Source organism: Galleria mellonella, unplaced genomic scaffold (assembly GCF_026898425.1).
Source record: "Galleria mellonella isolate WM207_F2 unplaced genomic scaffold, CSIRO_AGI_GalMel_v1 utg746, whole genome shotgun sequence".
In the NCBI taxonomy this organism is placed as follows: Eukaryota; Metazoa; Arthropoda; class Insecta; order Lepidoptera; family Pyralidae; genus Galleria; species Galleria mellonella.
In genome coordinates this window covers 2,030,823-2,048,131 of record NW_026442148.1, presented here as the reverse complement: position 1 = coordinate 2,048,131, position 17,309 = coordinate 2,030,823, and the positions used below count along the sequence as shown (strand labels likewise).

Here is a 17,309-nt window from a genome sequence, read left to right as displayed (position 1 = left end):
TAAACAAAATAATTCTAAACAAATAACCAGTGATATGGACTTCCGCAAGATAACGCCTAGTTCAGTAAAGTATTTAATAGGTATATACCATGTGCACCACTTAACACACAAATAACAAAAAAAAAAAAAAGAAAGTAAAAATTTACAAAATAAGAAAAATACATAAAAAAACGTAACATATTTTTCCTTTTCGTGTGTTCTTTTATAAGATGTCCAGCATCATTCCCTAAGCTACATAATGCAACTAAAATATACTCAGCTATTTATACTCATCATGTCATGGTCAGTATAGGTAAAACTATTTCTTTGCAACTGTGTTGTTCCCAGCCTGTAGGAGTACTCTCCAGTGTTTTGCCAGCCGACTTCAAAGTTACCTTTATCTGAAAACATTTGAGCAGATTTGAAAAGAAAATGTAATCCATTCAACTCACCAGAGGGAGACTTTGTACAAAAGTCGATTGCTTGGGTACCTCTGTCTCATTCGTGTTTCTACCATGAAGCAGTTGTGTTTGCATGGCTGTGTTTCGGTTTGAAGGGTGGGACATGGCGTGAATTTACAGGGTACAGAGGAATAACATCTGAGTCCTTAGGAATGGCAACGCATGGGGGTACCATGGGCGAAACAGTATACTCTGTTATGTTCATGGTACTGCTCATGTCTATAGACGACGGTTACCATTTTCCATCAGGTGGATCGTCAGCTTGTTTGCCATTCGAAGTTGCATAAAAAAAAAAACTCATGTTTTTTGGAAGCGCATTAGAAAGTATAAAGAATTATAATTCGCCGTGTAGGTATAGTATAGGCTACATCTTCCTTTTCCGTGGGTGTCGTGAAAGACGACTAAAAGACGGCGAAAGATGGGCAGCAGTGTCTCTCTTAAAACTTCTCCAAAAGCCAAACTGCGATTGCCAACGCGCCTGTCAAGCGTGGCAACTATTGGCAAGACCCCCTCCCCCTTTTGGGGGAGACCTATGTTCAGAAGTGGACAATAAATTGAGAAGAGCTTGTACTTTGGGTGTTAGGTAACTGATACTCAACATCCAGAGTATTGTATTGTGCGGGGATCAAATCTACGATCATGGGCAGGTGAAGCAGTAAGTTGAGCCAAATATACAATAATATATCCAAGAACTATTGCAATTAAAACAGCTTTTTTCCAATTAATCGGGTAATAAGTAGGTAAGTATTAAGCTTGCAGGCGGTATCGAGCCCTTAAGTCTAAGGCGAGACTTTGCCTCCGTTTGTGTGTTCTACCGCTTGCATATAGGATCGTGTTCTGAGGAACTGTTTGCAATGATGCCCACAGCCACTTATTTATCATCGCACCGCTCGCTACCAACAAGGAATTCATCCTCACACGTTTAAAAATGGTCACATGTCATGTGTGGTTTCAAAGTAAATTTCTCCCGGGCTGTGAAGTAAACTTCCTGCCGAGTTTTCCCTAGAGACAGTGTGAGATTCTTCAAAACCTTAATAGTTTAACATCAAACGAGCTGTATGCTTGTCTGTCAACTCCTAGCCATAAAAAATAGACTTATAAATGCATACTGACTTCTGAAAGGTGTAGTTTTCTGGAGAGGAAACTCTGGAAGGTGAACGGACGGAGAGGTTGGCTTCAAGCTGCAGTGTGCTAGCTGAAAACAAATGATGTATGATGGTATTTATTGTTGAGTGGCTTTTGTCACAGAGGCCTTAAGTGCCTTTTTGCCGCAGTTCATTTTCAAGACCACAATTGATTTCAGGATTTTGCGGTACTTGACACAATATTCGGTAACATTTTAATCGTCATCATCGTTAACAGTCCACTGCTGAACATAATGTCTATGGGACATCTATGGAACTGATAAGTATATCCTACATATCAGATACAGAAAGAATTTGCCAAATCGGTCTATAAACGATGATGAAGGTAGGAAACATAAAAAAATACAATCTAATTCAGAAGCTCCTACATTTTTGAAGTTGGTTGAAAATGCTGAGTATTAATGGACCATACAGATCCCGACATAGACTAGGTCACCCTTTCCTATACCGTCAGTGTCGTAAGGGGCGAATAAGCGAGCTTATGGTAGAGGGAATGACAGCAGCATTTCTTTTAAAACAACACCAAAAGCCAAACTGCGGTCGCCAATCGTAGCAATTACTATCAAAATTTATGGGTATGTTCAGCAGTGGACAGTTAGCGGCTGAGACAACATACCTGATAACGGGGGGAAAGGGATTGTTAGTAATGGAGACTGAGAATCCTATTGCTAGCAATATACCCAACTAGGTCCACCTAATGGCAGTTCTCCCTGAAAACCATCATGGTTAATCCCTGATGAATTCATCACGATGGGCTAACTGGCCTCTTTTCATTCTCATCTATCACCCTTCACTGGTGCTCCGCCAGCGTCTTCCGTTAGCGCAAGCTGGGATACCATTCCATTTTCACCCATCAAAAAAAAAACATACCTGATAACTGCTAGCATACCGGCCATCGCAGATCTGAGTGCCGGCATGACTCTTGACAGCATCAGTGTTGGTTTCCACTGAAGATCTCGCTTGCGGTAGCCAACAACCTTTGTAAATTATATAGAAAGTTATTTAATTAAACAATTAAAACCAGCTGCTTCAGCAGTTAAATTAGGTCAATATGTTTAAGGATAAGCAAGCTCAAGTGGCAATGGGCTGGTCACATAGCTCGAAGAACCGACAACCGAAGGGGAAGAAACGTTCTTGAGTGGATGGAGTGACGACCTTAAATGCATTGCAGGGAGTCAGTGGATGCAGGTGGCTCAGGACCGTTCCTTATGGCAGTCTATGGGGAGGCTTATGTCCAGCAGTGGACGGATAATGGCTGAAATGATGATGATGATGATGATGAATATGCTTAGCTTTAATTTAATTCTATGTTCGCAACCGCCGGAATGGTTTTTTATTTAATTCATAATCACAACACTAAAGGCATTGCAGGTGTGCTGCCGGCCTTTTAAAAAGGAATATGCTCTTTTCTTGAAGGTTATGTTGTCGTATCGGTTCGAAAATACTGCTGCTGCTAAAAACGCACGGTAGATGGTTGCTAAAGAAAATCAGCAGTTTGCTAAATAGTTTGCTAAAGATGAATAATAGTAACTAAGGAGGAAGGAATTGTTAGTAATATACCCTAACAGGTTGATCTGCATGCCGTTCCTCCTGGAAACCATACTGATTAATTCTTGTTGAATTCTCATAACCGGCCAATGGAAGTGCTTTTATCCTCACCTAGATTTTCTGACTGGTGCTCTGCCAGCGTAAGCCGATAGCGCAGACGCAGGATTACCATTTCATTTTCACCCATCAAAAAACTGGGGGAGGGAAAGGAATTGTTGGTAATAGGATTTAACAGTCCTACTGCTAGCAATATACGGCCCAACAGGCCGATCTTCACGTAGGAACCATGAAATGTGCATATGAAAATCATCGTAGTCAATTCCTGGCAAATTCATCTCCATTGGTGAATTGGCATGACTTCATGACTGGCGGGGCTCCAGTGAGGGATGATAAATGAGGTATCATCCCTCACTGGTGCTTCGCCAGTGTGTACCAATAGTGCAGGCGGGGTTACCAATACATTATCATCTCTTAAAAAGCCCTGATCTTCTTGCCGTATTCTTACTTCATTAGTTAAAAATTGAATAAACAATGTTACGTCTAGCAGTCGCGCGTCTATCAGGTTCGTCGTATCGGCTGTCTACAAGCGTCACAGCCAGGCCAGCATCCTTGAAGCTTGAGACTATGGCCACCATGCCCTCACCACCGCCCTCCATGTTGTCTTAGTTGCGTGGGAGAGGTATATGCTACGGAAGAGATATAGAAAACTAAAAGAAAATTTAAGTTGTATAAAAAAAGTGTTTCAACCGTAAAGTAGTTGTGTTTCCATGGCTGTGTTTCGGTTTGAAGCGTGGGATATGACGTGAATTTACAGGGTACAGAGCAATAACACCTGAGTCCTCAGGAATGGCAACGCATGGGGGGGTATCATGGGCGAAACAATATACTCTGTTATGTCCATGTCCATTGCTCATGTCTATAGGCGAACGAAGAACGCTGGTCCTCATCCTTCGATTATTAAGTTGCCTTAGTCGCCCTCTTACGACAGCCACGGGAAAGAAAGCGGTGGTCCATTCTATGCGGGGACCACGCAGCATTGTTTTAGCCATACTAACGCTCATTTTCAGTAGTCGTAGCACGCAATAACAGATGTCAGGTCGGTAGCAGCCCTGCCAGTCCTCGTGAGGTATGGGCCTAAAACAACGGAGACATAACCACAGTATGAGTGTAGTATGCACTGCTATAAGAATAGGGCATTTTTATGGTGATTCTCTATACACTGTAATCTATAACACTCTTTCATGGTAGTATGGTATTGCGGGTTGGATTATTTTTAATGGGTGATAATGGAATGGTAACCCCACCCGCGCTATCGGTATACACCGGCGGGGCACCAGTGAAGGATGATAGGTGAGAATGAAGTAGATCAGTTAGCCCATCGTGACGAATTCAACAAGAATTGTTCACGATGGTTTCCAGGGTGAACCATGTGGAGTTTGACCTAATAGGGCATTTGCTAGCAATGGGGCTGTCAAACTCCATTGCCAACAATTTCTTTACCCCCTGCGGGTTGGATTGAGACGTCTAACTTTAGGCTGCAGCTGAAAATCAGTGCTTTGCTTTTGAGCAAAACTATCACTGAGCTGTAGCCTATTTGGGGTCACTGCGACACACATGGCGGAAACATATTTTCGTATTTTATCTTTTGTTTTATATTTAAAAAAGTGTAATTAATTTGATTCTATGAACTCATTTGTTAATTTACATGCATCATAAATGGATCAAATAAAGTGTTTAGCTATCTATCTATCTAATTCTCAACTGAGTAATGACTGACAAAATTTAAAAATATAAAAATGATCTTTTATACTACAAAATAAATACAAATACAGGGGGGGGGGGAAGGGATTGTTAGTAATGGGGACTGAGAATCCCATTGGTAGCAATACACCCAACCAGGTCGACCACCTCTCGGTTCCACCTGGAAACTATCATGGTTAATTCCTGATGAATTCATCATGATGGGCTAACTGGCCTGTTTTCATTCTCATCGAACACCTTTCACTGCACTAGCCAGCGTATTCCGTTAGCGCAGGCGGGGCTACCATACCATTTTCATCTAATAAAAAAAAAAAAATACAAATACAGGAAATTAAGACAAAAATGGCGACGCGACACATTAACCTGGTACGTGCAGTGAGTGCTGAATTAACAATTATTAAACATCTTAGTAAACAAACATTTTCCTTACTTAACTGCACGTGTTAGATATTTATTATAATTATATTAATTTTCTTAAACATCTTGTGTCAAAATGTGTACCTACATCTATTAATAAAAATCAGACTAACTACTTTAAATATAATAAAATATTAAAATTGTTATTATACCAAATTTTGTAATGAATTATTCTTGTATTGTATATAAAACACTAATTTATATTTTAATTGATTTTATAATTATTTATTATCATGATACTTAAATAAAAAGTAATGAAATTGTAAGAACACGTGGTCTCACTGGCTCGTTCACTCGAATTCCGCCCTGTAGATATAAAAGATTGTTATTTGGGTGGGGAGACATTTCTTGTCCAACCGTTGAACAGAAGCAGCTGTGTTTGCATGGCTGTGTTTCGGTTTGAAGGGTGGGATATGGCGTTAATTTACTGGGTACAGAGGAATAACACCTGAGTCCTCAGGAACTATGTATTCTGTTATGTCCATGGTACTGCTCATGTCTATAGGCGACGGTTACCACTTTCCATTAGGTGGGCAGCCAGCTTGTTTGCCATTCTAAGTAGTATAAAAAATATATAAAGTTAATATTACGTAGTACCCCACATATCATATTATATATATATATATATATATATATATATATATATATATATATATATATATATATATATATATGATATGTGGGGTACTAAAGATTACTTGAATGACAAGCGTGTTCGACCTTAGTCGATCACGGACGGACTTCATAATGATCGTGTAATTTTAGACATAGTACATTCAAATGTGTGTTTCAACCGTGAAGCAGTTGTTTGCATGGCTGTGTTTCGAAGGGTGAGATATGGCAGGGTACAGAGGAATACTCTTCAGTGGCAACGCATATCATGTCCATGGTACTGCTCATGTCTATAGGCGACGCTTACCACTTTCCATCAGGTGGGCCGTCAGCTTGTTTGCCATTTTAAGTTGTATAAAAAAAAATTAAAATAAATACACATAATGTTAACAGAGATTTAAAAGAGTAACTGTTATTCAACTGTCCGCAAGATGTCTTGTTAAAATGTCTTGCGGATAGTTGTTTGATTAGATCATTATCATCATACCAGCCTTTAACTGTCTACTGCTGATCATAAGCCTCCTTCTTGGAAGGATTTGTCAGTAGTTGCCACGCTTGGCAGGCGAATTGGCAACCGCAGTTAGGCTTTGGAGATGTTTTAAGAGGGACGCTGCTGCCCATCCCTCGCACTCCCTTAGTCGCCTCTTTTGACATGCACGGGAAAGGAAGGGGTGGCCTATTGTATGCCGGGAGCTACACGGCGAGAGGCGTGATGTATGGCAATGAAATTACAGGATACAGGCATAACACCTTAGTCGGAAATGGCAACGCATGAAGGGTATCGTGGGCGACACAATGTGCCCTGTTATGTCCATGGTGCTGCTCATGTTTATAGGCGACGGTTACCATTTTCCATCAGGTGAACTGTCTATTTGTTTGACATTTTAAGTTGCATAAAAAAAATAAAGAAATGTACTAAATAATTTGAAAAGAGTAACTATTGAGTTTCTTGCGGATCCTTCTAAACAAATAACAATATTTCGTAACCAGCAGTAGAATTATAAATAATTTATGATTTAAAAATGCTTGTAAACAAGTCTATTTAATTTAAGCGATTTAATAGCGATTAGTTTAACAACTTGTCAGCAAGGGAGGGCTTTTCTCTGAAAGAGATCTCTTCCAGCCAACCGAGTGCAGTTAGAGAGAAAATAATTTATTTATTTAACTCTTTATTGCACCATAAATAAAAGTATACAGTGACAAGTGAATAATTCAAGTGAAATACAGTAACATAAATACAGATTGAAATATACACATAAAGGTACAAAAGGCAGTCTTATCGCTAGGGCAATCTCTTACAGACAACGTTTGGTTAATGGAGAACATATAGAAGTGGGCAGGTGGCGCAAGAGTGAATTAATAATTTATTTATTTATATACTTTTGTACATTCACTTTTAATATAGATATCAGGTTATGACAAAAATGTAACGAACGCGAATTTATCCCTTAAAAGGATTTCCTCCAATCAACCTTAAGGAACGCGAAAGGACATAGTATCTATAGGATACTAGATCTAGCAGCAGTATTTCCGAGCCGATACGACAACATAACCTCCAAGAAAAGAGCATATTCCTTTATAAAAGGCCGGCAGCACTGCGATGCTGTTGGTGTTGTGGATGATCATGGGCGGCGGTAGTCACTTACTATATTATATATATATATATATATATATATATATAAAAGAAATAATGAAACATATATAACTGTACTTACATTATATACAAATAATTAATACGTAACGAAATTATAAATTAAAAGTAAATAAAAAAAAATTTGCTAATTTTGAATTTTGACATCACCATAATATTTGATGACAACGATGTCAGCGTTATACTTTTTAATTTTTCTAATCTGCTATCAGAGAATAAATTAAAATAGTTTGTTTCAGGCAGTGTCGTCGTGTTGTTTAATTCGCTTCTCGCCCGTAATGCATTTATGGTTTATAAAAGACGGCAATTAATGCAAGCATTACTATTTATACTGCATGGTAATGGAATGGTAACCCCGCCTGCGCTATCGGTATACGCCGGTGAAGCACCAGTGAAGGATGATAGGTGAGGATAAAAAGGCAAGTCAGCTAGCCCACGTGTGATGAATACACCAGGAATTTAGCACGATGGTTTCCAGGGGGGAACACGGGGAAGTCAATCTGATAGGGTATATTGCTAGCAATAGGCCTGGTAGTCCGCATTAGTAACAATCCCTTCCCCCCCTCCTTCTACTTGTAATTAGGAATTTATAATTATTTTTCTTAATGTTTTACTTTCTTAATTATGCAAGATTTGTAATTTCCGCCATCAACTCAAGTGGCTTTAAATTCGCCTTCGCTGGAACTGTCTTATCCTATCTCTTCTTTACACTATTCCTTTCCATCTTTCAACTCCCGAGTACTTCAAAATGTGCTTTGAGTTTCATGTCGATTCTCAGGGTCGTACATTGCGCAGCGCGAGATCCCCTCTTTTAGTAACGCCTATTCATTCTTTTTAACTCTATTCCAATTTTTTCTCAATCCAAGCTATCCGTCTCTGGAACTCCTTACCTCTTTCCATTAGATCAGCTTCTTCTTCTCTTGTCTCGTTCAAGAGGCAGGTAAAATCTCATTACCTATCTCTCTAATTTGCTTTGACGTTCACCACGTGTGATTTACCTTGATCTATTTAATTTATTTATATATTTATGTTTATGTACTATTATTTATATTATATATGTATTTATGTAATTTTGTCTTATTTTTATATAAATGATATTTAGAATAACATGCATTTTATTTGGTTACTTTTTTTGTATTTACCGTGTCTGACTAACGCCATCTACCTTTCTCTCTATACTTATCGACTATTTACGTCAGGTTGTCTATAATTGCTTCTAGCGATAAGGTCGCCTTTTGTATATGAACATTCTGTATAAATACTTATCGTATACATCTCTTTTGTGCATAATTATTATTGTAAAAAAAAAAAAAACTATTAAAATATTACAAATAAAAAAGTAAAAAAAAGATGGCTCCGTAAGGAAGAACCAAGATTAATACGTAGTTTCATTTTATAAAGTTTCCCGGAATAATATTATCCACCTGCGGAGACAAATTAACTTTCTTCTCGGATTATCCAGAAGATTTTGGTCCTCCGAGCCGGATATGTACAAGTAATTAAAAGATGGCTCCGCTCTTCATTCGAAACAAATAAAAAAGTGTTTATTGTTGTTATTTATTAATATTACTATTCCTACTTGTACAACAATTAGTTCATTACCCTAAGGTTGCCTTGAAAAGATTGCTCTCAGCAATAAGACCGCCTCACTGTACTTATACAATTGTATCGTTGTGTTTGTAAATTGTCTTGCTTATTTCCTATATTGTATAATGCAAATAAAGTATACACATTCGTTCGTTCATTCATAAAACATGCAACGCGAAAGTGAATACTGCAATGTTGGTACTTTTTAACCGAGTGTTTTTATTTGCACGGAAGTGTAAGAAATGTTATAGATGCGCTAATTTAGCTTCAAGTCCGGATTTTATCTTACATGTTAAATAAAACTAGAGAGAGTCGTTTGCTTTGGTACCTCTGTCCCATTCGTGTTTTAGCCGTGTAGCAGTGAGGTAAATACAATTGTTGAAAATTTTTAACAAAGTATACATAACTCTGTAATAATTTAATACATAACAAAATACAATAAATGTAATCCTGTTTTTTTCTTTTTATTTATCAATTATTATGGAGACCAGAGGGAGACTTTGTACAAAAGTCGTTTGCTTGGCCACCTCTCAACATTTTGTGTTTCTACCGTGAAGCAGTTGTGTTTGTATGGCTGTGTTTCGGTTTGAAGGGTGGCATTGGCATTGGCATATGGCAGTGAAATTACAGGGTATAAAGGAATAATATCTAAGTCCTCAGGAATGGCTATGCATAAATGGTATCATGGGTGAAACAGTATACTCTTATGTCCACGGTGCTGTTCATGTCTATAAGCGACGGTTATCACTTTTCATAAGGTTGGCCGTCGGCTTGTTTACCATTCTAAGTGGTATGAAAAAAGCATGTAAGAAGGTTCATATGCTTGTAACGTTTTTGTTTAACTTTCTTTAGAAAGTCTGTCCGTTCAAAATTTGCAACTTTATTTTCACTTAGACTTAAAAAAGCAGGAGCTTTTCAATTCGGTTGTATTTAAAAAAAAAAAAAAACATATTGTTACCTTATAACACCATCATTTATAAACCAATTTGGAAATTTTTTTTTTATCTAAAATTATATACGTTCAGATTGGTCTTATAGGAACTGTCAAAATCAGTTTAGTGGTATAGTTTTTAAATCGAAATTACTGGTTTGATCACAAATGTAGTTTATTTTTTAATTTGTGGCACAAAATCTTAAAGTATTAACCACTTGTTTATTAAGCATTCACTTCTACATAACTTGATAATATAATTACTTCGCTCGATTACGCGTGACAAATGTGTTGCGTCGCATTTCAAAATGGCCGGCGATGTGACGGCGCGAGATGGCGCGAAATAAAATCGTGACGTTCTTGACAGGTGACGGTCAATCTTACTTGTTTTACTAATTAATCTATGGTCATCAACATTATCGTAAATTTTGACAGGATATAATTATAAGTTGAGTGTTTAGTGTGAGTTATATTTTTTTTTTATTTTACAGCACAGGGGGCAAACGAGCATGCGGTTCACCTGATGGTAAGTGACTACCGCCGCCCATGATCACCCACAACACTAATGGCATTGCAGGTGTGCTGCCGGCCTTTTAAAAAGGAATATGCTCTTTTCTTGAAGGTTATGTTGTCGTATCGGTTCGGAAATACTGCTGCTGGAAGTTGATTCCAAAGAGTGGTTATATATACAAAGTTTAGTGTCCGGTGAACAGTGGACCCATTTTTTATGCAACTTAGAATGGCAAACAAATGCTTGTGTTATAAAAAAAAAAAGACGAGTGGCACTGACGGAAAGACTGACGGCTTTCCTATATAGTCTGCCTCTAATTGAAATTGATTGATCAATATTTAATAAATTAAATTGACATTGAAACAGATTGACATTGTGTTCTCTTTGAATTTTTATTATTTAATTATAATTCAATTTAAACATTAGAATCAGAACGTCATAAGAAGGTCATTATCAATAAATGCCAATTTTGATCAAGTTATGTTTTTTTTCATCGGCAAGCGGTCTCATGGTCGAGTCTGGTGGTACAGTAAATATTTACCATCATAAAAAAGAAGTATGCTGTTTTCCTGAAGGTTCAATGTCGTATCAATTAAAAATTTGTTAGCATGCCACATGGTACAAATTAGTTATTTTTTTATGTGTGAAAATGATATTATAACGGTAACTCCGCCCGCGCTAATGGGATACGCTGGCACCAGTGAAGGTTGATAGATGAGAATGAAAACAGGCCAGTTAGCCCATCATGATGAATTCATCAGGAATTAACCATGATAGTTTCCAAGGGGAACCGCGAGGAGGTCGACCTGGTTGGGTATATTGCTAGCAATGGGATTCTCAGTCTCCATTACTAACAATCCTTTTCTCCTTAACAAATTAGTTATTATAATATAATAAGTTAGCACATAAGACATGTGACAGCCCTATTGTTACTGTTGTGAGTTAGGTCCAAACGTTTTTTTTTTTTATAGGTGACAATGAAATAAAGACCCCGCCCGCACTATCGGTATATACCGGCGGGTCACCAGTGAAGGATGATAGGTGAGGATGAAGCAGGCCAGTTAGCCCATCGTGACGAATTCAACAAGAATTGTTCACGATGGTTTCCAGTGGGAACCACGTGGAGGTTAACCTGATAGGGTGTATTGCTAGCAATAGGGCTGTCAAACTCCATTGCTAACAAAATTAATTTCGCGAACAGATTTTTTTAATCGAAAATTGCGAAGGAATTCAATATGGCAACACTGGAGGCGATAGATGCGGTAATTGAGAAAAAACGTGAGAACACTGCGGCCTTGTGGTGCAATGGTGTTTATTACCTTGGACGCTGTAGATAACATATTGTAAGTTATTGTTTTAAATCTAATACAATAAATCTAACTGCCGGCTCCGACTTCGCACGGACGTAATAACGAAAACGGAGGGTCTACCATGAAATGTTTTCCGAAATTTCGGAGCCGAACGAAACAGAAATTTAGTGTTAAAATTACATAATACTTACCGTTTGAAAACATTAAAAATATGAAAATATTATTCCTTGGGATTTTTATGGTAGGATTTATGACGAACAATATTTAATTATTGGTCCGATTTTGGTAAAAACAAAAACACGAAATTGAGTCCGAAACTTCGGATTTTCATTTCATGGTAGACCCGCGGAATCGTAACAATGTAAGAAACTGAATAACCGAATGACATACTGTCAATATTTTTACTCTGTCGCTCACTTTCTTCGGCCGTATGGTCCCGGCATAGAATAAACTAAATATAAAATAGACATCCCTTCTTTTTCCGTGGGTGTTGTAAGAGGCGACTAAGGGTACTTAACGATCGAGGGATGGGCAGCAGCATCCCTTTTAAATCATCAGCCTATCAGCCAACTTGTAGTTGCCAACCTACCAGCTAGGAATGGTAACAACTGACAAGGGGCAGGGCTCCATAAGGGGCGTTTTGCTAGTAGTTGCCACGATCGGCAAGCGAATTGGTAACTGTAATTTTTTTATACAACTTTGTATGGCAAACAAGCTGACGGTCCACCTGATGGAAAGTGGTAACCGTCGCCTATAGACATGAGCGGTACCATAGACATAACAGAGTATACTGTTTCGCCCATGATACCCCCCAAGCGTTGCCATTCCTGAGGACTCAGATGTTATTCCTCTGTACCGTGTAAATTCACGCCATATCCCACCCTTCAAACCGAAACAGCCATGCAAACACTTTACGGTTGAAACACGAATGGGACAGAGGTACCTAAGCAAACGACTTTTGTACAAAGTCTCCCTCTGGTTAGGGTTTTGGTAATATTTTAAAATCTGCTGCCCATCCTTGACTTATATATATATATATATATATATACAATTGCAAAGGTTGTCTGAAAGAGATTACTTAGCGATAAAGCCACCTTTTGTATCACTTCTTATTAAAATTCAATGTATTTATTATTAATTATTATTATAAATGGTACAATAAAGAATAAATAAATATTATTCAACCCTAATTTTCTACTTTCAAAACAGCATTATTTATAAAAGTTGACCGTTTAGAATTGGCGGTTAAAATTTAAAAACAAAATGGCGACCGTTAAGCGGATTCAAGCGATCAACTATCAATTTACAGCTCCGCGACCTGTGACCCGTGGTCAGTTGACACGAATAGTTAAATTAACATAAAACAGTTTTGTTAACGGACAACATACAAATTGCGATTAGGCATGGATTTTGTATGATTAATGGACAAAAATTATGGCCTGTAGTAAGGTTTTTTATTCGCTACCGACCTCTTTATCAAACAATTGTGATTTTAAAACCAAACTGTTGAACGAATTTGATAAAATTTACAGGGTAGACTTGAGTCCTCGGGAATGGCAACGTATGGGAAGTATCATGGGCGAAACAGTATACTCTGTTATGTCCACGGTACTGCTCATGTCTATAGGCGACGCTTACCACTTTCCATTAGGTGGGCACACCTGATGGAAAGTGGTAACCGTCGCCTTGTTTGCCATTCTGAGTTGCACAAAAAAATCTATGGAGCTAATCTGTAATATCTTTTCAGATAAAAAAAGGAATTATCTAAATCGGCAAACATATAAAAAAATACAACCGAGTTGAGAGTCTTCTTTTTAAAGTCAAACCAAATAATAAGTACGTAACTAATTATAAATTAATGATAATGGAACGGTAACCCCGCTAGCGCTAGCGAGGCAACATTGAGAGATGACAGGTAAGAATGAAAAGGCAGGTCAGTTAGCCCATCGTGACAAATTCCATAGGAATTAACCACGATTCCAGTGGAAATCTCGTGGAGCTAGCTATAGGGCTATTAGGTCCCTATTACTCCCTCATCTGAGAATCACGTTCAGGGTACGATATGATCGATATAACTGAAAAAGGTAGAACCCATTATAGCCCTGCCGAGGTTTTCCCAAGAGACTACAGCGTTGGGTTCTTCAAAAGGGGAGTAAAGAGGTTTCTTCAAGATCGGCAACGCGCGCGTAATACCTCTGGTATTGCAGGCGTTCATAGGCTACGGTAACCAATTACCATCAGGTGGGCCGTATGCTTGTTTGTTTTGCCACCTCAGTGGTGGCAAAAAAAATCCCATCCAGTCCAGTAGTTATCTTATCTATTATATTCTTACCTTGCTAAAGATTTCAAATAACGAAGTGATTTCATTATAATACCGTTACACGATTATATCTGTCTAGGTATTATTATAATGCTTAGGTTTGCACGAATTGCAATATGCACAAATAATATAGAAACATTCTAACCCGTACGCCGTTGAGATAGCGTTCAAAACACCAACGTTTTTATTCACCACGAAGATAGCCGCATACCAAAGTAGTTTTACGAGCAACAGCTAACTTCACAGCCTTAGTCGACTCCCAAAACTCGCGTACGTAGGTTGTGTCGCGCGCTCGTCGGTTATAAAATAAATTCTATCGTAAAAAAATACACTTCGAAAATCAAACCAGTGTGTTTACAAGTATGGATGTGCATTTAAATTGTGATTTCTATATTCAATACTTAACGAGTTTTAATGACTGAATAAGTGACAAGGCCGTTTATTGTTTAATTTGGACCGTTAAATGTTAACCTATAAAATAAACAAAGCGCACTGCAATGGAGGACGTGTATACAATTAAAGTAAAAAGTAAACCAGATACAAGGAATTTGTATCCATCGGAAAGGAGGTATTCGGCATCAACTGTGTCTGGATTAGCGTGGGTTCACATTGCATTGGCGGCTACGTCACTTCTGCTGGCCTGTTTGGCCATTATAAATCCAAATTCACAACTTAAACTTTCAAACAACATTACTGATGCTAACAAAACGGAATTGTTATTAAATACGACGGAATCGAACGAGAATGCGACGGGAAATATCACGGATGAGTGTAATAATGGTAATAGATATGTTCTCGTGTTAGCACCCACTCTGATTGCGGTGTTCGCTTTGGCGGCCGGTATCACGTCTATACTAGCTTCCGTGAGGTGGTATATAGATCATAATATAACATGGTTGTTTGTTATGTCAGTCATATCGACGGTGGCGTCGTTCACCTCCTTCATAATGATAGTAGCCTGGTTCATAGCGACCGCTGAAGGTGATATGTCCGAGTTTTATAAAGAGAGAATACCGTTTAAAGACTACATTGTTGTTAAACATACGGATGTTATAAACAGAAATGGCTCGCACATGATAGTGTCTTTAAACTCCAATACGGAAGAAACAAATTCCTATTTGTTTACAAAACGTGTGTTATCAATAAATATATTGATTGCAGCCTTTTTAGAGCTACTATGGTCGTTGTTGAGCGTCAAGATATCGTATAAAGGCATGAGAAATAATTATAAAGACGACAGCAACGAGAGACGCGGAAACTGCATATCTGTTGTGACTACGATAAAGGGGAACGACCCTAAGAATATGCCGAGAAACGGCAAACTGATGCCCCCAAAACCTGACTTGATAGAACACTATCCGAGCAAAAAGATCAAAAGGATATTTTTAGCGCAGAGCGACAACGGGTTTTACTTGAAAAATCAGAATAATAAAGCGAAACAAAACACAGAAACTAGTTCGGAATTTTACAAGGAGCGTATGATGAACTTTTTAAACAGATGCGCCTCTCTGGAAATGTCCAATACCGAAATGAGGACTCCCAGCATTCAGTCGGAGGCTGTACTTAATCCTATACCTGAAATAGCTAGTGTCGATATTAATATACAAGAGAATAACACAGAAAACGAAGTGAAAGACTGTATAACACCGGTCAGTTGGGGCGATACTCCCGACCATACTGTTTACAACCAGAACACAATAAATTTCGACAAAATATTCAAGTTCGGTAAGAAAAAGGAGGGGGACAGTGAAAAGCCTAATGAGATAAGTGAAAATACAGAATAGCAATAGCGTGACTGCAGTTTCTTGCTCAATGAATGGACTGGAAAGCGTGTTTTTACACGCAGAACTGCATAAAACTGTTGTTTTATGAAACGACCTTTGAATTATTTGGGTCGATTAATTGGCCGTGCGCTGACTGGCCCTAAATGTGTACAGTCGAACGATTGTGTAAGATCTAACTATTGAATTATATCAATTATAAACTGTGTCTATTGTTTAGAATATTATTTTAATAATAAACGATTTTTTTTACGTGTCATAACTTTATAATTATTTAAAAATATTTATAGCTCTTGGCTAATTTAATTTGTTAATATTAATTTGAGTCAATGAACTGCATTTTAAATTTATGTATTTAAACTTTATTGACCAATAAAATGTGGTACAAAAGGCGGACTTACTGTTTTAGGCATTCTCTACCAGTCAACCTTTAGGATGTGCAGAGATACTCAACGGTGATTTAAAAAAATTAAATTATATTTGAGTATAAGATGGTAAATTAATTATATATATATATATATATATATATATATATACAAATATTAATACAGTATTTATATATTAATACCTTAAATAATATAGATAGTCTCCATACAAATGCTTCGAAAAAGCGGCTCAACATTTTCATACAATTTTGCGTGATAAATAGTTACGAGTGATTCCTTTATAACTTCTATATGTATTTTGTCTTATAAATTTTGCACCTTTTTAATGCGAAAAAAACTCATTTTATTTATTAAATAATTAAATATAGATACATCAAGATATATTGTATGCGTAAGTATATAGAACACTGATAAAACAAACGAGTCAGACAATTTGACAAAAAGTTGACCCGTTTTTGAGGCTCGGGGCTCTATCTATATTATCTAATGTTTTTTTTATAGGTGATAATGGTATGGTAACCCCACCCGCGCTATCGGTATACACCGGCGGGGCACCAGTGAAGGATGATAGGTGAGAATGAAGCAGCAATGCTATTCACTAAAAATCTACCGCAACGCTGCGCCCGCCGACGAGCTCTAGGCTGATCAGCCTTGCGAACGACCGTGGCTACAGCGCTGCGGTAATTGGTATTCACTAACGTGTCAAACCTCATCGACGAACTGTAGGCTGTGATAACTCGAGGCTGTGCGCACGGACGAGATAGGGCTTGCAACAAAAACCGTAAAATGAAACCGATAACTGTAGAAATATAATATTTTATTGACAAATGGAATGTTTTATTCAGTTTAGAATGTTATTTAAATAAATATTATATAAAATATATTTATACATCAAACATTTGATATAAT

At 37.7% G+C, this 17,309-nt stretch overlaps 2 protein-coding genes across 2 annotated transcripts; one reads left to right on the top strand and one right to left on the bottom strand.

Annotated features, from left to right (window-relative positions):
* Positions 1-255: 255 nt before the first annotated feature.
* LOC128202080 (uncharacterized) lies at positions 256-10,839 on the bottom strand. Its single transcript, XM_052901068.1, has 6 exons — positions 10,120-10,839; positions 4,189-4,267; positions 3,672-3,819; positions 2,456-2,562; positions 1,554-1,635; positions 256-380 (listed from the first exon to the last, which is right to left on the bottom strand). The coding sequence occupies exons 3-6, from the start codon at positions 3,787-3,789 to the stop codon at positions 256-258; spliced, it is 432 nt and encodes a 143-aa protein (XP_052757028.1). The 5' UTR covers positions 3,790-3,819; positions 4,189-4,267; positions 10,120-10,839.
* A 3,658-nt stretch (positions 10,840-14,497) lies between these two features.
* On the top strand, positions 14,498-16,410 carry LOC113513732 (uncharacterized). The gene has a single exon (XM_026897714.3). The coding sequence runs from the start codon at positions 14,731-14,733 to the stop codon at positions 16,015-16,017; it is 1,287 nt and encodes a 428-aa protein (XP_026753515.1). The 5' UTR covers positions 14,498-14,730; the 3' UTR covers positions 16,018-16,410.
* Positions 16,411-17,309: the final 899 nt, after the last annotated feature.

Coding starts and splice junctions, on each gene's coding strand:
- LOC128202080 (XM_052901068.1), bottom strand. CDS start 3,789: ATGGAGGGCGGTGGTGAGGGCATGGTGGCCATAGTCTCAAGCTTCAAG. Junction 1,636..2,455: donor GGTATGCTAGCAGTTATCAG/GTATGTTTTTTT, acceptor ATTTGTTTTCAG/CTAGCACACTGCAGCTTGAA. Junction 381..1,553: donor GAAAACTACACCTTTCAGAA/GTCAGTATGCAT, acceptor AAATGTTTTCAG/ATAAAGGTAACTTTGAAGTC.
- LOC113513732 (XM_026897714.3), top strand. CDS start 14,731: ATGGAGGACGTGTATACAATTAAAGTAAAAAGTAAACCAGATACAAGG.